At 37.9% G+C, this 20,046-nt stretch overlaps 1 protein-coding gene across 5 annotated transcripts in view; it reads left to right on the forward strand.

Moving 5' to 3' along the window:
- UBR1 (ubiquitin protein ligase E3 component n-recognin 1) overlaps window positions 1-20,046 on the forward strand; it is a 134,995-nt gene that overhangs the window by 66,727 nt on the left and 48,222 nt on the right. For all 5 annotated transcript variants that reach the window (XM_036444518.2, XM_036444507.2, XM_036444529.2 and 2 more), the window contains 9 exons: window positions 836-938; window positions 1,262-1,310; window positions 1,704-1,858; window positions 4,324-4,423; window positions 5,019-5,128; window positions 9,079-9,159; window positions 13,022-13,203; window positions 17,659-17,864; window positions 19,237-19,330. In XM_036444518.2, coding sequence (XP_036300411.1) covers window positions 836-938; window positions 1,262-1,310; window positions 1,704-1,858; window positions 4,324-4,423; window positions 5,019-5,128; window positions 9,079-9,159; window positions 13,022-13,203; window positions 17,659-17,864; window positions 19,237-19,330 — 1,080 coding nt within the window. The remainder of the gene's footprint in view (window positions 1-835; window positions 939-1,261; window positions 1,311-1,703; window positions 1,859-4,323; window positions 4,424-5,018; window positions 5,129-9,078; window positions 9,160-13,021; window positions 13,204-17,658; window positions 17,865-19,236; window positions 19,331-20,046) is intronic.

Below are 20,046 nucleotides of genomic sequence, written 5' to 3' on the forward strand. Positions count from 1 at the left end.
CACGGCTCTGCATGGCACAGAGGCAGGGCCCATGGCTCTGGCCTACCTCTTTGGGGCATTGTGAGAGAGCACAGGCCAGGCTGAGCGCCACTGCCCCCCTGCAAGTGCACGAATTTCGTGCATTAGGCCTCTAGTAAGATTGTAAGTGGATTAATTCTTAGAATTTTAAGCATTGATACTGGTAGTAGATTTCTACTTGTTATAGTATTGTATTTATAGATACATCACTAGTTTTAAATAATTTAAAAATAGACTGTAGCTTTTTAAATGCACTAATAATGTTCAGTTAAACATTTAAGTTAAGAATTAGATAGAAACAAAAGTTGTTACTGTGCAGAACAAATATTGTGTACTTTGTTTGGCCTTGATGCTTCTCCTTACATTGCTGTATAGAGGACTCAACACTATATTTTTTATCTACAACTTGTTGAGAACATGATGTCTCACTACCATTTTTAGATTTGACCTTAGATAATACAATGTGCTTTCATTGAACAGACAACCTTTAGGCTTCAGAGGCTAAAAAAAATTCTTAGGAATTTACAAAGATCATGGAATCAATTATATGTATTATAAAATAAACTTTAGATTTATTTGAATTTTATAATGATGAAACACAGGTTAGCTGTTATCAGGACTTTGAGCATACAGTGTATGTTTTTAGTTTCAATATTGGAATGAATTTGTCATTTCAGTTTAAGCCACCAGAGTGAGATATAATTATGTTTTTTTCCACTAGATTTTGACTTTTAGGTTACCTTTTAGTTTCTTATTTTGTCTGTATTATATTTTTCAAGACCACTGCAGTTCATCTCTGTATTTCCTATTTATTTAGGAAACCAGGTGTATCAGGCCATGGAGTTTATGAACTAAAAGATGAATCATTGAAAGACTTCAATATGTACTTTTATCATTACTCCAAAACACAACATAGCAAGGTAGGAAAAGGCATCCTCTTCAGAAAATAAACCTAAAATGCTTTTTAACTCTATTGGAAATTTTCTGGGTATTCTGTAGTTTCATACTGGTTTTCTTTAATAGAGGCCACTATTTCACCCAAGAAATTAAAGTGGAATCAATAATGTTATCTAGTATTCAGGCAATATTCTATTTTTCTATATTATTAATAAAATATTTTGTTAGGTTGATGGTACTTTTCTGCTTGCTTCAAAGTATTCCATTTGTGTCATGCTTGCCAAGGAGTATATTTAAAGATACACTGTCTTCTTTTTCTTTTCTTTTTTTCTTTTTTAACATATAGGCTGAACATATGCAGAAGAAAAAAAGAAAACAAGAAAACAAAGATGAAGGTAAAATGTGAGATTCTGAATTGACTCATTTTGTCTATTTCCTGTGGTTTTATTATCAGCTGAGTATATAGTGGTTTGTTTTCTTATATATTTAGTGTGGGCAACTAATACAAGTGCAAAGAACCCTTTGTTTCTTGTTCACATTTTAAGATATGGCCCACCTCAGTGGTGATATAATTTTAACTTTATAGCAAATGGAATTTATTTTGGGTGGTTGACATAGTGATTTATATTTCTCTTGACATTAATGTTTTTAGTGCTTTAAAGGTAATAAAAATAGTGTTGTTTTTGCCTGTAATACATGATTTTGATATTTGCAATATAACATGTAGAATAACTCAAATTAAAATGTACCTGTTGTCTCTTCTGACATCCATCTCCCATCTCCTATAGCATTACCACCACCACCACCACCTGAATTCTGTCCTGCTTTCAGCAAAGTGATTAACCTTCTAAATTGTGATGTCATGATGTACATTCTCAGGACCATATTTGAGCGGGCATTAGACACAGATTCTAACTTGTGGACTGAAGGGATGCTCCAAATGGTATGTATATCTGAAAGTCAGATATACTTGAGTCAGAACCACAACTAGTGCACCTGAAACATGGAGGTCATTAAAAATAGCTTAGGTGTGCCCTGCCAGTGTGGTTCAGTGGTTGAGCATTGACCTATGAACAAGAAGGCCTTGGTTTGATTCCTGGTTGGGGTACATGCTTGGGTTGCAGGGTAGATCCCCAGAGTGAAGCATGCAGGAGACAGAAGATCAATGATTCTGTCTCATTATTGATGTTTCCCTTCCTCTGAAAAAAAAAAAAAAAAATGTGTTAAAAAAAAAAAAAGCTTAGGTGTGGTATAGATTTCCTTAGTGACACATTATCATGTTTTTAGGATCTTTACTTCTGGGAACCATATATATGTACACAAACACACACACACACACACACACACACACACACACACACACAAATACTAGTGGCCCAGAGCACGAAATTTGTGCATATTAAAAGGGAATTAATTAGAGGAAATATTTTAATATTGCTGTTTGACCTTAGCCAGGTGCGGGGATGTGAGCCTCATGTCCCCAGGCCCGTTGCCAGAGGCGACTCACTTCCTGGGTGGCACAAGTCCCTGCCCACCAATGCTGCAAGTTCCTGCTCACCCGCTCCTACTGCGCATGCAGCCTTCCGATCCTTTGTTATGTGACAGCATCTTGACCAATTTGCATATTACCCTATTATTAGATAGACTAGAGGCCTGGTGCACGAAATTCGTGCACAGGGGCCTGGAAGGGGGGATGTCCTTCAGCCCAGCCTGCACCCTCTCCAATTTGGGACATCCCTCTCAAAATCCAGGACTGCTGGCTCCCAACTGCTCACCTGCCTGCCTTCCTGATTGCCCCTAACCACTTCTGCCTGCCAGCCTGATCACCCTCTAACCACTCCCATGCCAGCTTGATTGATGCCTAACTGCTCCCCTGCCAGCCTCTTTGCTCCCAACTTTCCTCCTCTGCTGGCGTGGTCACCCCTAACTGCCCTCCCCTGCAGGATTAATCTTCTCCAACTGCCTTCTCTTGCAGGCATGGTCCCTCTCAACTGCCTTCCTTGCAGGCCTGGTGCCTCCCAACTGCCCTCCCCTGCTGGCCATCTTGTGGTGGCCATTTTGTGTCCATATAGGGGCATCCATATTGTGTGTTGGAGTGATGGTCAATCTGCATATTACTCTTTCATTAGATAGGATAGAGGCCTGGTGCACAGGTGGGGGTCAGCTGGTTTGCCCTGAAGGGTGTCCCCGATCAGGGTGGGGATCCCTTGGGTCATGGGACGGCCTGTGGTGGTTTGCAGGCCAGCCATGCCCCCTGGCCACCCAAGCAGAGGCTCTGGTATCTGGAATTTATTTAACTTCTATAAATGAAATTTATAGAAGCCTTGCGTGGAGGCTTAGGCCATCAAGGACAGGCAGAAAGCTTGGCTTCCTCCAGTGCTTGGGAAACCCAAGCCTCCCTCCTGCTCTCTGTGTAGCCATCTTGGTTAGGTTAATTTGCATATTACTCTTTTATTAGGTAGGATATTTAAAGCCTGCCTCTGCTAATAATAAAGTGCCCTATTACTATTGTGTCATAATTTTCTATATTTTTTTATTTCACTTGTATTATGTAGAGACAGTGTAATAAAGACTTGAAGATAGACATATCTAAGCTAAATTTTTTTTTTCCTTAGCTATTGTTGGCCTAAAGGCTCTAAATGCTGTCATACTGTATGTGTATTTTAATTTTTGTTATACCAGTGGTAAATAAATGGCAATAAAAAGATTTCATACCATACTAGATATATTTGAAATCAAAGTTAACATTTCTCTCCCTAACTCTCAGAGCTATTCCTAGGAAGTAAGCATTGTTAAAGGCTTGTATCCTCTGGAAATTATTCCACATTAGTGCATATAAGCCTACTTCAATCTTAATTGCTACAGATTCTATTGTAGGGATATCTGTAATTCATTTAACCAGTCTCCTATCAATAGACTACTTAGATTGCTTTTAGGTCTTTGTATAACAGAGAGCACTAAAATGAGCATCCTTATATAAATATCTTTGTATAGTTAAGTGAGTGTATCTATCATATTAATTCCTACTACACTTGGTGTTTACTAATATTGTCAAATTGGCCTCCAAAAATTTTATATCAATTTACTTTCCCATCACCAGTGTGGTGAAAAGTGCCTACCTCTATACACCTTTGCCAGTTTTGTATTTTACTAAATGGTAAAAAAAAAAAATTTGCCACTCTTGTGGGTGAAAAATAGGATGATTTTGCTTCACCTCACACTTCTTTATTATTAAGTGAGGTTGAACATTTTTCATATGTGTATTTATAATTTCTCCTTCTGTAAACTTCTGGTTTGTAACCTTTGCCCATTTTTTTACCTATCAGATTGCTTATTTTAATTCATCCATTTAAAATATAACCTGAAGAAGCACAATTTTAAAGATCTTCTCCTATATTTCTCCTGTAGGCATTTCACATTCTGGCATTGGGATTACTAGAAGAAAAGCAGCAGCTTCAGAAAGCTCCTGAAGAAGAAGTGACCTTTGACTTCTACCACAAGGCTTCAAGTATGTTTTAGTCTGAATGAAGGATAAGGAGGTCTTTTTGTACTGTCTTCAACCTAGAAGAACAGGTTTAGATTAGATTTCTATTAAATGCTAATAGATTTCTATTAAATGCTACCTGTTTAAGTTTTTTCAAAGCACACTCCAGGGATATTGTTTATAAGACCAAGAGGAAAAAAGCATCTTATTTCTATTTACACACAGTTTTTTTTAGATCATTGATATTTAGTTTATGGATATATATAACAGCTCCCACTTTCATATTTTTGGAACTTTGGTTATTATTAAGTACTTTTACTAGACATGAGAAAGGTGGAGGAAAGGCAAGAGACAGATCAGTAAGATTAGCTTTCACTTATCAGCCCCAAGGGACAATGAGCAAGAAATACCTAAAGTGAATTCAAGTTTTCAAGTTGTTAATTCAGTACTTTGTAATTCATGTAATTGCAGATTCTTCCATTAAAAATTTAATGTGTTTAAGGGATTGATTGCAAAATTTGCTTATCCATGTGAGTAATACTAGCTATAAGTTGTAATTTATACATAATAATGAAGTAGTTTTTTACTTGTGACATGTGCTTTTTGTGTTTTAAAAAAGGGTTAGGAAGTTCGTCCATGAATGCTCAGAATATACAAATGCTTTTGGAAAAACTCAAAGGAATTCCCCAGTTAGAAGGCCAGAAGGACATGATAACATGGATACTCCAGGTAAACCTGGAAAATAACTGTTTATAACTTGGTTTAATTATTTAAGAATCCTCTGCTTGCCCCCTAGCCAGTTTGGCTCATTGGATAGAGTGTCAGCCTGTGGACTGAAGGTCCCAGTTTCGAGTCCATTCAAGGGCACATACCCAAGTTGCAGTTTCAATCCCCAATAGGGGTGTGCAGGAGGTAGCCCATCAATGATTCTCTCTCATCATTGATGTTTCTGTCTCTCCCTCTTTCTTCCCCTTTTAAATCAAAAAAATATATATTTAAAAAAGAAAGAATCCTCTGCTTGCCTCCAAAATTAAACCACTATATTCTTGTGAAATCATTTACTTCTGTTTTTTTTATGTTTAATCCTATGTTTTCATGTTAGTAATTCTATTTTCTCTATGTTTAAGTGGAGTTTAAAAAAATAAAATGTATGCATGTGTGTCATTCAGTAACATGTATTGAATCCTACCTACCATGTGCTGTACTCATTTCTAGACTCTGAACAAGACAGATAATGTACTTGCTGTCATAGAGCTTTATATACAGACAATAAATAAGAAAATACCAGGATAATTTAGATGAGTAGGGGTAACTTTAAATGGGTAATCAGAAAAAGTCTGTTTTGGGAGATGGCATTGGAACTGAATGACATGAAACCAGTCATAAGAATCTGGGGGAGCACTCTAGAAAGAAGGAACAGCAAAACTAAAGCTCTAAGGTGTCCAGAAAGAAGACCAGAATGACTAAAATGGAGAGAGGGAGGGAAAGAGAGATAGAGATAGGCAACAGGGTCAGAGAGGAAGCCAGCAGCCAGGTCATTATAGGAACTTGCAGGTCAGGGTAAAGTGATAGATTTTACTTTTGAGTACAGTGGGAAAGAAACTGCTGAAGGATTTTAAGTGACAGTATCTTATCTATCTTTTTACAAGATCACTCTGCTGTGGGATAAATGGATTATAAGGGACAATAATAAAATCAGGGAAACCATTAAAAGATTATTGCAGTAATCCTGGTAGAAATAAACATGACTAGGATGCAAATGCCAAGAAGCTGAACTGATTCAGGTGTAATTTGATGGTAGAATCTATTGTACTTGCTGGTAGATTTGATGGAAGAGAAATTAAGGAATCAAAGATGACTTCTGAATTTGGAGCTTAAACTAGTGGGTGGATGCCTGTGCCTTTGGAAAGGAGTGTATAAGGGGTTATGGATAGAGGCCAGAAATATTTCTTTTTTTAAAATATATGTATATTTATTGATTTTTTACAGAAAGGAAAGGAAAGGGAGAGAAAGTTAGAAACATCAATGAGAGAGAAACATTAATCAGCTTCCTCCTGCACACCCCCCAATAGGGATGTGCCTGCAAACAAGGTACATGCCCTTGACCGGAATCAAACCTGGGACTCTTGAGTCTGCAGGCTGATGTTCTATTCACTGATCCAAACTGGCAGGGCTAGGGATATTTCTTCAATGGAAAACTTCCACATGGAAACATGAAAGCAAAGTTATGGAGTTTCCCCTCACTATATGTGCAAAAATATTCTAATGTTATCATCTAGAACACATGTGTCAAACACAAGGCCCGCAGGCCAAATCCGTCCCGCCAGGCCTTGCAATGTGGCCCGCACCGCGCTGTCATCACGGCACTCCGCTGCGTTTCCATCAAAATGACAGTTTATGACTGTTCAGTAAACCATTCGGCCCGCGATTTAGGCTGGATTTTAGATTTTGGCCCCTTCTCTGATTGAGTTCGACACCCCTAATCTAGAAAGTTGTTTTATAATTAGAATATAGAATGATTTTTTTTCCACATTCATATCAAATGGAGATCTTTATACTAATTTGTACTTCAAGAAGTCTCCCCTTTTTATTACTAGAGGCCCAGTACACAAATTTATTATACTTGGGGGGTTTCCCTCAGCCCAGCCTGCCCCCTCTTGCAGTCCAAGACCCCTTGCTCCTTACCGCCCCCCTGCAGTGGAGGTGGGAGAGAATCCTGCCACTGCTGTTGCCCTCGCCAGCTGTGAGCCTAGCTTCTGCTGAGCAGAGCTTCTATAATACATTGAGCGTCTGACCCCTGGTGGTCAGTGCACATCATAGCGACCAGTTAATTTGCATATTAGGGTTTTATTTTATAGGATCAGACACTCCTTAAGCAAGCTTGATGTAATTGAATATGTAACTGTAAGATAATGATGTTATTAAGATTTTTCTTGAAGTAGATTTCATGAGTATTTCATATTTGAGTTAAATTTATAATTTAAAATATAAAATGAAAACAGAAACAAGAGAAGTAGTTAACTATTCTAACTTTATTAAGAAAGTAAACTGAACTGTCATTTAATCCAACATTTATATTCTATAGATAAGATGTTATAAATTGAAGGTTTATTTTTGAAAATTTATTTTTGGTTGGAATACCAAAGGTCATTGTCAAAATATACAAAAAGCATAAGTGTTTGCTCTTATAAACATTGGATATTTTACCCAAATGCTTAATGTAAAGTTGTGTTGTAAGATGCTTTTGGGAGATTTTTCCACATGAGCCTGAGACTGAGGCTCCTTCAGAATATCAGTAAGTTCATCGTATTGTTGGAACCTTGATATTTTGTAAAAAGAATAAGATAGCTGTTGTGGAGACACCTCTGAAGATAAATGATTAAATGAAAATGAAAAGTAGGAAATAGCAACCTTGTATATAACAGGATTGCCTCTTATAAGAAGACTAGAAGCCTGGTGCATGAAATTTGTGCACAGAGGGGGGTTGTCTCTCAGCCTAGCCTGCACCCTCTCCAATCTGGAACTCCTCAAAGGGTGTCCGACTACCCATTTAGGCCTGATACAGGTAGGATTAGACTTAAACGGGCAGTCAGACATCCCTCTCACAATCCAGGACTGCTGGCTCCCAACTGCTCACCTGCCTGCCTTCCTGATTGCCCCTAACTGCTTCTGCCTGCCAGCCTGATCACCTCCAACCACTCCCCTGCCAACCTGATTGATGCCTAACTGCTCCCCTGCCAGCCTGTTTGCCCCTAACTGCCCTCCCCTGCAGACCTTGTCCCCCCCCCCCCCCCCCCAACTGCTCTCCTCTGCTGGCCATCTTGTGGCGACATGCGGGCAGTCATCTTTGACCACTTAGGGCAGCCATCTTGTGTGTTGGAATGATGGTCAACTTGCATATTATTCTTTTATTAAATAGGACTAGATAGGTTAGAGGCCTGGTGCATGGGTTAGGGTCGGCTGGTTTGCCCTGAAGGGTATCCTGGATCAGGGTGGGGGTTCCCTTGGGGCATGGAGCCACCTGGGCGAGGGGCCTGTGGTGGTTTGCAAGCTGGCCATGCCCCCCAGCGACCCAAGCGGAGGCCCTGGTACCTGGGATTTATGTTCTATAATTAAAACTTCGTAGCCTTGAGCAGAGCCTCTGTGGCCGCAGCCATTTTTGTTGGGATTTATTTATCTTCTATAATTGAAACTTTTTAGCCTTGAGTGGAAGCCTGGGCCCACCAGGGCAGTCAGAAAGCTTGGCTTCCTCCATTGCCGGGGACAGCCCAAGCCTCCTGCTCTCTCTATGGCCAAAGCCATCTTGGTTGGGTTAATTTGCATACTCACTTCTGATTGGTGGATGTGGCTTGTGGGTGTAGTGGAGGTATGGTCAATTTCCATATTACTCTTTTATTAGATAGGATATGTAAATATAAAGTATTAAATTTTTATTTTCCCTGGCAACAGCAGAGGTAATGGTAACACTTACAGACTGAATCAGTTTATTGTGCTTCCTACAACCACTTCTTTAGTTTGATTGCTAATCAAAGAGGGGAAGTGTTTGTCACAGTTAGGAGTCTGTGTGTGTGTGATTTAAGTCAAAGAAATTTGGAGACTTGATGACGAAATCAGACCAGTGAATTTTTCTGTTCCTGATCAGTGCAACCAAATCTTTTAACATTTTATTTGTTTTTCAGATGTTTGACACAGTGAAGCGATTAAGAGAAAAATCCTGTTTAATTATATCAACTACATCAGAATCTATTAGGAACGATGAGGTAATAACATAATAATGGTGACATTCATCTCTGTCTTTGAACTTTGCTGGTATAAAGGAACTGCTTCTTTTTGTTAAAATGAACCTATTGTAAAGTACGTGAGATGTCCATTTTCTGTTGTTCATTAAGCTACTGCTGCTTCTTTTTTTTTTTCTTTTTTTTTAATCTTTATCCAAGGAGTAAGGATACTTTATTCCTTAGATTTTTAGAGAAAGTAGAAAGAATGGGAGGGAGGGGTACCAAGAAAGAGAGAGAGAGAAGCATCAACATGAGAGAGACACATCAATTAGTTGCCTCCCAAGTACACCCTGACCAGGGGCAGAAATCGAGCCTGAAACCCAGGTATGTGCCCTCAACTGGGAATCTAACCTGTAACCCTCTGGTGTGCAAGCCAATACACTAACCACTGAGCCATGCTGGCCAGGGCTCATTAAGCTTCTATACTGCAGGGATTAGTGGTACTCAACACGTAGTTATCTAATATAATACAAAGTCAGAGTAAATAGATGCATTGTGGAGCTCTATTGGAAATACTTCATTAATTTAAAAGCTATTTTAATATCCGATATTGGGATATGTCTTACAATTAGTAACTCCTTATAGTTTAATCAGCAGCATTCTTAGTAGAACATAGACAATGGTACGTTTTAAATTCAGTGAAATATAGTATTAGGTAATGAATTTTATTAATATAATGAATCAGGTTTTGATTATTTTAATCTTAAAATTAGAGTATTATTATTTGCATTTCTTAATTATCCTTTATAAAAGGAAAACACTGGGCTTAAGTTAGAATACATAATAAAAAATGCCAGTACAAAAGATGACGGCATAGGCAAATGCCTGTACTCACTGCTTCCCACAACCGTATCAAAACTACAACTAAAATACAGAACAACCATCATTCAGAATCACTGAAAAGCTGGCTGAATGGAAGTCCTACAACTAGAGAAGTAAAGAAGAAAGCACACTGAGACTGGTAGGAGGTTGAGGCACAGAAGGGGCTGATCTGGCACCCATGTGTGCTGCCTTTTTAATTGGGATGGAGATTACCTCTGCAGAGGCCAGCCGTACGCCAGACACCCAGCCCAGGGTCCTAGAGCTGGGAAAACAAATCCCTATATGCTGTAAAAACCAATGTAAATTGGGGCTAAGTGACACACAGGCTGCTGGAGACCCAGCTGCTCCTTTTAAAAGGCCAGCACCACAAACTGAATTAACGAAGCAGGCGCTTCCACTGAATTCCACTGCTGGGGGTCTCCGAGAAACTGGACTGTCTGGCATCAGGGCAGGAACTCTGGGGCGGCTTTCTTTCAGACAGAGGTGCTCACATCGGTCATTGTTTGCATGCAGGGACCTCCCTGGTTGCAGGCTGATTGACAGCCATTCCCCACCCCACCCAATTTATAACCCTACCCAAGTTGTGCACAGTGGCTTTTGCATATGAATGGCCTATCTTTTCTCAGGCTAAAAGCCTGTCAAACTGCAGCTGGTTCAGGGAGCCCCAAACCTATGATCAGCCTGCCTTGCTTCATAGCTGGGCCTCCCCTGGGTACTTCCAAACCTGATACAAGGAGGAGAAAAGAATCTGCAGATTTCTCTGTAGCTCCTGCTGGGTGACCCCAGGCCATGTCATTTTGCACCTTCCTGGAAACTCAAGAGCTAGTGGTCAGTGTGAGACTACACCAGATTACAACTCTTCACATCAATAAACGATATACTTAAGTTGCAGACTCAGTGATCACCAAAGCCCCACTAAAGCAAGTCTTGCTCTATAAGGTTGTCTCCTGCACAGCAGCTCTCCCACTGTAGTCACAGCTCATCCTCACAGCCAATTGGCCTAGAGTTCAATTCCTCCCAGTGATGTCAACAGCTATCAGAGCTCAATTACAGCAAAGGGTGCGCCTAGAGCACATGTGTCAAACACAAGGCCCGAGGGCCAAATCCGTCCCGCCAGGCCTTGCAATGTAGCCCGCACCACGCTGTCATCACTGCACTCCGCTGCGTTTCCATCACAATGACAGTTTATGACTGTTCAGTAAACCATTCGGCCCGCGATTTAGGCTGGATTTTAGATTTTGGCTCCTTCTCTGATTGAGTTCGACACACCTAGCCTAGAGTGTCCACCTCAGGTGACTGGGGAGGCTAAGCCACTGGGCCCTATAGGACACCTAGCACACAAAGCCACTTTATCAACACAGGGAAGCAGCCAAAATGCGGAGACAAAGAAACATGTCACAAATGAAAGAAATGGTAGGAAGCAAACTACTATATATAGAGTTTAAAACTACAGTTATAAGGTTACTCAAAATCTAGAAATCTCCAAGGTACTTAGTGAGACTTTTAAGGACCTTAGAATGCAAAAAAAAAAAAAAAAGAACCAGTCAGAAATTAAGTATACAATGACTAAAATAAAGAATAATATACTGGGATTCAATAGTAGACTAGAGGATCCTGAGAATCAAATCAGTGATTTGAAATATGAAGACACAAAAAACACTCACCTAGAAGAGCAAAAGGAATCCAAAAATATGAATATAGTGTAAGGAGCCTCTGAGTCAACTTAAAGTGTACCAACATTTGAAATTATGGGGGTGCCAGAAGAAGTGGGACAGCAAGATATTGAAAACCTATTTGAAGCAATGACAGAAAACTTTCCCTACCTGGTGAAAGAAATAGACTTCCAACTCCAGGAAGTGCAGAGAACAAACAAGAGGAACCCAAAGGGGACCACCTCAAGACATATCATAATTAAAATGCCAAGAGCAAAAAACAAAGAGAATCTTAAAAGTAGCAAGAGAAAACTAGTTAGTTACCTACCTACAAGGAAGTGCCCATAGGATTGTCAGCTGATTTCTCAATAGAAACTATGCAGGCCAGAAGAGAGTGGCAAGAAATATTCAAAGTGATGAATAGCAAGAACTTACATCCAAAATTACTCTATCCAACAAAGCTAGTATTCAGAATTGAAGATAAAATAAAGAGCTTCAGACAAGGAAAAGCTAAAGGAGTTCATCACCACCAAACCAATAATATATGATATGCTGAAGGATATTCTTTAAGAAGAAGAAGAAGAAGGTAAAGATAAAAAAAATATGAACAAAGTGGCAACAAATAACTATCAAAAATTGAATCTAAAAATCAAATGAATAAAAAAATCTGATGAACAGAATAAACTGGTGAATGAAATAGAACCAGGGTCATGGAAATGGAACAGACTGACGAGTCTCAGGTGGATGAGAGGGGAAGGGGATCCAGGAAGAGATTAGAAAACTATCTTATATGCATGTATGCATTACTATGGACACAAACAATAGGATGGCGAGGGCCTGGAGTGGGGTGGGAACTGGGTGGAGGGGAGCTATGGGGGAAATAAAGATGGACATCTGTAATTATCTGAACAATAAAGATTAATTTTTTAAAAATACCAGTACATCTTAATAATATTTATATTATTCAAGATCTAAATTTTAGCATCAGGTCTGGGAGTAACTGTTGAACATCATCAGATTGGCTTAAATTGGTTAAATGTCAATGGTTCATTGTTTAACCAATGATTTCAAAATTTTGTTTCATTTAATATTTTTTGTGATATACCTGCATTGAGTATAAAAAATAGTTTATTAGGTATTTAAGGTATTTGGCTTCTATATTAAATTATTGACATAAACAAAGAAGCAGTTAATTGTGTGATATGATGGGAATGTATGCTAATTTTGAGACTTCAGATTGAATGTAGGCTTAAGGGGTGGGGTAATCAATTTTATCAGACTGTTACTCTAGGAAATTTTGCCTGGCTGAACAATATATACAAATTGTATCATTAGCTTTTACCTAATTTTTGTCCTTTCATCATACCCAGATTACTCATGATAAAGAAAAAGCAGAACGAAAAAGAAAAGCTGAAGCTGCTAGGCTGCACCGCCAGAAGATCATGGCTCAGATGTCTGCTTTACAGAAAAACTTTATTGAAACTCACAAACTCATGTATGATAGTACATCAGAAATGTCTGGAAAAGAAGACTCCATTATGGAGGAAGAGAGGTAAAACCAAGCAAAACTAAAAATTAGCAAATCCGTTTTTGAAAGAAAAAGTACATATTCACTCTTGGGGAAAAGCATACCATTAGCATCAATTAGCCTTCTGAGAGCCATGGTTTGTGGGCTCTCTATATATTATAGATACAATCAGAAAAGGGAGGAGGCAAAATAATGGTAGTTTGGAAAGCATTCTAATTTAAAATATTGAAAGTACTTCCTATCCTTATTTTTAAAAACAAGCTTTCACAACTCAATTTGTATTATGGATACTTTTGGGAAATTGTTTTGCAGTAACAGTAGAAACATTATACTCCACATAATATGTCTGTAATCCTGAAGCTGAGCGAACTAGCAAACTACAAAGAATGATGACCGTATATTTTAAAGATTTTTTTAAAAATGATACGAAGGTTAAGCTATCCTTGGCTGACTATGGTAATTAATACAAAACTTTAAAACAATAAGCAGAAAGTCTCAACTCTCTAGTTTTACATATTAACAATGTATTATTTAGAAGGTAATGGAAAAGAGTACTATATATTTATCAAAACAAGGAATTGTAAGCAAAAGTATATTCAGGTTTAGTTAATGGCTTTAATGCTTTCATTATTTCTTTTTATTGCCTGATTGCACAATAAAATTATGAATGTGCTCTCATTGAAAACAATTCGAATTAATAAGTCCCCTTTGACCATTCTCTATATTCCTGATTTTTCTTCACAGATAACCATTCCTATAACTAAGTTTTGTTCTAAACCTCTTCTTTTGTTTTCAACAATTTATTAACAGGTGTACATAAAGAAATAATGAGTCTTGTGTTTTTTGGTGACTTATTTTTATTTTAGCACTAAAGACCCAGTGTATGAAAATTCGTGTGCTGGGGGGAAATCCCTCAGCCCAGCCTGCCCCCGCTCACAGTCCGGGAGCCCTAAAGGGATGTCCTACTGAAGGCTTAGGCCCACGCCAGTTCTAAGCCGCAGTCCTGCCTCCCTTTGCAGGAGGCGACTAGCTGATTAGGGAAAGGCACCACCCACAAAACCCCCTCGTTGCTGCTGCCTCTGGACTCCCTTTGCCGGAAGCAACCCAGGGATCAGGGGAAGGCAACACCCCCATCATGCCTCTGCTGCTGCTGCTGCTGCTGCTGGCTATGAGGCTGAGCCTCGGGCCCTCACAACGGCAGCTGCCATTGGCAGCTTGCCTGAGCCTTGGGCCGGCCCTGGGCAGCAGCAGCTGCCATCCACTCCCCCGATGCACCTCCTGGTCAAGTACCCGCACTCGCAGCTCATGCAGCCCTGCCCACCTGTGTGCCTGCTACACACACAGCCTCCTGGTGATCGCTCCTTGTGGCATGAGGACATCACAGTATGAGGGCGTGACAACCACATAGGCTTTTATTAATATAAATACCTTTGCTTTGCATCTTGCTTTTTCTCCTCACTGTTTTATAATTGTTTTCATGTCTATATATATATAGTTATAGAGTCTACATCATTCTTTAAGACTGCTACATAGTTTTCCATACTGTGAATATATACACAATATTTACTTTGGACATTTAAGTTTTTCCCTTATTTCCAAATTTTCTGTTATTGTAAACAACATGTGTGTGTGCAGAGCATTTTTGTATATGCCCCCTTGTGCAATTATATAAGTACTTCTGAAGGGTGGAATCTAATATGTGAAAGGGCTGAGTCATAATTATTTAAAATTTTAGTAGATATTGCCACATTTCCCTTCAAAGTAGTGTTTCTACTCCCAACAATATATGAGAGTGTCTGTTTTCTTCATTCTCACCAATGCTTAATATATCAGTACTTGAAAATGTTGGATATAATCAAAATTATAAATTGTTGTCAGATCAAATTTTCCTCATTACTAGTTAATACCAGGTTGGACATCTTTTCATATGATAGTTTACTAGCCTGCTACATTTTGTCTTCCAGGAATGGCCTGTTATTATCCTTTGCCCATCTCTATTGGATGCTTTGCTTTTGTCTTATTGATTTATAGAATCCTTTAAAATTACGAATACTAAACATGTTAGATGTTTCTCATATTCCTGTTTCTTTAACATTATTTATGAAGTTTAGCCATAGAAAAGTTTTCCAATGTTGATAAAGCAGATTTGTCTTTTTGAGTTGTAACGTTTTTGTATTATGTTTAAGAAGGCTTTTCCTAACCCAGAGTCACAAATATAGTATTACATTTTTAAAACAAAAACTTAATTACGTAATTATATTAATTCACTTTCCTCTAAAAATCAAATAATAGAGTTAAAGCTAAAGTTACATTTGAGCACTTACCGAAACCTTAGACCCCTTTCTACCCTTTTCAGAGATATAAATTTTATATAGACCTTGTCATAGTTTTTTACTGTACTATTGCACAACGAATATATGCAGCTATAGGAATCATATAGTGTCATTCAGTCTTTTGTTTTATTTGCATAGTATATGGCATTATGTAAATATTCTGCAACTTTGCGTTTCCACATGATAGTATATTTTGGAAATTTATGCATATTGTTACATATATAAAACGATGTTTCTCAGTCTTGGCATTTGAGCAGCCATTCTTTTTCATGCTCCATAAATTAGGCAATTTAACATCTCTGGTCCCTCTTCCACTAGTAAACACTAGTGGTGTCCCCTAGTCCTTATGATAACCAAAAACTAAACTTCACTCACATATTGCTGGATGCCTTCTAGGAGGTGGTGCCACACCTAGCTGACCCCCACCTTTTAAAAACTGCATAGTATTCTAAATTATGTAATTCCATTTACATCGATAATGAACATTTATATTATTTCCCATTTATTGAATGATCTATGACATTTTAGGGAGCTTCTTGTACAGATAGAAAGGCGGTATTACAGAGTAGTTCAGAGCATGGCCTAGGAAGTCAGATGACTTGGGTTAAATTCTGACTCTGCTATTTCCTAGTGGTACATCATTAGGTAAGTCTCTTAACATCTTAGGCCTCAGTTTCTTCATCTGAAAAATGGAGGTAACAATAGTACCTACCTCAGAGGGTTGTTGGAAGGATTAAATGGGTTAACATAATGTAAAGAATTTGAAAGTATGCCTCACATCACAATTAGTGCTCAGTAAATATTTACTATTATTATTATATTACTAGTGGCCCTATGCACGAAATATGTGTAAGGGCCTTGGTCCCAGGCCCTGCCTGCTGCCCCCCCAGCTGGGGACCTCTGCCACAGCCCCTGCCCACTGCGGCTTTGTCCGGGTGGACAAATGTGCAGTCTAATTAGCACATTACCTTTTTACTATAGATTATTATTATAGATTGTTGCACACGTTCACCCTAAGAATTGGTAAATCATTAAAGTGTAATATTTAAATATATATATATATATGTATATATATATAATTGATTTTTTACAGAGAGGGAGAGGAATAGAGAGTTAGAAACATCGATGAGAGAGAAATATCAATCAGCTGCCTCCTGCACACCCACTACTAGGTATGTGCCGCAACCAAGGTACATGCCCTTGACCGAAATCAAACCTGGGACCCTTCAGTCTGCAGGTAGTCATTCTATCCACTGAGCCAAACCGATTAGGGCTAAAGTATAACATTTTTTTTGTGTGTGTGTTTTTTTAATATATTTTATTGATTTTTTTTTACAGAGAGGAAGGGAGAGAGATAGCCAGAAACATCGATGATTGAGAAACATCAACCAGCTGCCTCCTGCATACCCCCCACCGGGGATGGGCCCGCAACCAATGTACATGCCCTTGACCGGAATCGAACCTGGGACCTTTCAGTCCGCAGACCGACGCTCTACCACTGAGCCAAACCAGTTTCAGCTAAAGTATAACATTTTTAATAGCTACCAAAACAGAATAGAAACTTAAATTACTAAGAGGGAATGGATAAAACTATTATAGTACATATAGTAAGAGTACTGTGCAGCCGTTTAAAAATAATGTTTCTAAAGACATTTTAATGACATAAAATATTAAAATATAAGTGAATAAAAGCAGTATGCAAATGTATATATGTAATATGATCTTAATTATGTAAAAATGTTCTAAATAGACTGGAAAGAAATACACAAGTGGTTATTTCTAGGTTGTGAGAGTATAATGCATCTTACTTTCTTCTTTATACTTTTTCTAGATTTTCTAAATTTTCCTAATAAGTGTTTTACTTTTATAATCAAAATAAAAATAGATACCTAGCTTCTTGGTATTATACATTCTACTTTGTGATTTGCTGTTTTCGTACTTAGCAACGCAAAATGTACTTTCTAATAAGCAAATTATTAAAATCCAGAAATATCAGGGGGTGGGGGGATTTTAAGCTAATATTATTAAATATAATATTTATTTTGTTTTTATTAAAGTTCTTGCCCTATGATTACTTAAAATCTACCAAGATATAATACAAGTGACCAAAACATGTATCCTCATTTCTGGTCATTTCTCTTGGTAGCACCCCACCCGTCAGTGACTACTCTAGAATTGCTTTGGGTCCTAAACGAGGTCCGTCTATTCCTGAAAAGGAGGTGCTGACATGCATCCTTTGCCAAGAAGAACAAGAGGTGAAAATAGAAAGTAATGCCATGGTGTTATCGGCCTGTGTCCAGAAATCCACCGTCTTATCCCAGCACAGGGGGAAACCCATAGAATTCTCAGGGGGTATGTATTGTTTAATAAATATACTTTTGAGCATTTTTTTTCATACTTATACAATTAGAAAAACTACTATCTGGAAGAACTTTGAGAGCAAGATTGTATTTAACCTTATTTGGCCAAATCACAGTTTACCTTTATGTAAAATGGACTCTTGGGTCTTTACATGCCATGCTGGCTTTGTTTTATTTTTTTAATTTTAATTATTGTTAGCACTTGGCCACATTGCTTTTTCTTTTCTTCTCTCCCTCTCCCTCTCTCTCTTTGCTCCCCTCCCCATTTCTCATTGCTCTTACCATTTGAAAATAGGATGCAAGTATCGACATTTCATCCCTAAATTTTTCCACATGCATTTTCTAAAACTAAGGACAATCTGTATGCACTACCATACTATTATAACTTTAAGAAAATTAATAATATTTCAGGAATATTGCCTAATATGAAATCAATACTTGAATTTCCCAACTACCCTTAAAACATCTTTTATTAACTAGACATTTTCATTTAGGATCCAGACATGTTTTATGTGTTGCTTTAGTTGTGTCTCTTTTAGTCTTTTTTAATCTAGAATAGTCACTTGCCTTTTTTCTTTCCTTGGTAATAACTTTTTTTAAAGAATGCAAGCCAGTAGTCTTACACATTGTCTTATGTTGTGGTTATGTCTGATTGTTGCCTCATGATCAGGTTCTTGGTAAGCATTTTTTTGGCAAGAAATAAGTTAGCCAATGTATTGCACTTATATCATAAAAAGAGATAGCTGTTTTAATTTTAAAATACCATATTGATTTTAACATTTATTGAATACTTACCACATGCCAGGCAGAGATTAATTGCTTTCTGTATATTTAATCACTTAATCTGTATAATAGCCCTATGAATTAGGTACCAACATGGGCTCCATTTTATAGACGAAGGAACTGAGGCACAGAGAAAGGTAACTTGCCCAAGGCCATGAGTTATAAGTAATGAAACCAAATTTGAATCCTGTAGTCTCTACTTTTATCCAGTGGATTATAATGCCCCTAAATGTCCTTTAAAATTACCCAAATTACAAAAGTAAATTTGCTTGAGTCATAGATACTAACTTCAACAACCAAGATAATGCAACTTAAACCTAATGTTCAAAATAAAAATATAAATCAAGAATAGAAGTAGTCATTAATTCATACTAATTTTAGAATCAGTTCTATATTTTCCTCTTTTTAATTACTATTGAGAATATAGATTCTGCTATCATGGTAGTGTGACACTTTTCTTGCACATACCTTAGAAAGTTTATGATTAGAATTTGAGATGTGATAACCTCTTCCCCCACCCCTCTTTTTATGACTGTGGGAGAGATGAATATAACACCAACATTTTTGTCTTCCTATATCAGAATCTCTGGACCCACTTTTCATGGATTCAGACTTGGCATGTGGAACTTACACAGGAAGCTGTGGTCATGTAATGCATGCAGTGTGCTGGCAGAAGTAAGTTGTCCTTCTGACATGTTCTTGAAAGAAACTAGGAATATTGAAGTTTACTAAAGTCCACAAAAAGGCATATTTTCTCATGTCTTCTTTCCTTCCTTATTTTAGTAATTACTAATTTTATTTGTATGATACTCATTACATACCACCCTTAGAAATTTGTGTGTAAAGTTACAAACTTAAATTTCACTTAATTCATCATTCCTTTGTACTTGTTCTTTTTTTATTAATATATTTCTTAAATTGATTTCAGAGAGGAAGGGAGAGGGAGTGAGAGACAGAAACATCGATGAGAGAGAATCATTGATCAGCTGCCTCCTGCACGCCTCCTACTGGAAATGGAGCCTGCTACCCAGGAATGTGCCCTGACCAGGGATCGAACTGTGTCCTCCTGATTCATAGGTCAACACTCAACCATTGACCCCTACCGGCCGGGCTGCACTTATTCTTCACAAACTGATTAGTTTCTCAATATTTGTGTAAAAGAAGTAGAAACCTTTATAAAAATTTCATTCCCCTCAAAACAGAGTGAAATGTACTTTTGAGATAGGATAGGACAAGAAATTCTAGTTCTGTTTCTAAAAGAGATAATTCAGAAATGTAATTACTGGGAAATATTTTGTATAGGGTTAATCATTTGGCATTATATTAAAATGCCTAATTTTCCTAACTAGCCAATGGCTACTTTAGTTGGTCATTGGAAACTGAAGAAAGTA

Source organism: Pipistrellus kuhlii, unplaced genomic scaffold, assembly GCF_014108245.1.
Source record: "Pipistrellus kuhlii isolate mPipKuh1 unplaced genomic scaffold, mPipKuh1.p scaffold_m20_p_1, whole genome shotgun sequence".
Taxonomy (NCBI): domain Eukaryota; kingdom Metazoa; phylum Chordata; class Mammalia; order Chiroptera; family Vespertilionidae; genus Pipistrellus; species Pipistrellus kuhlii.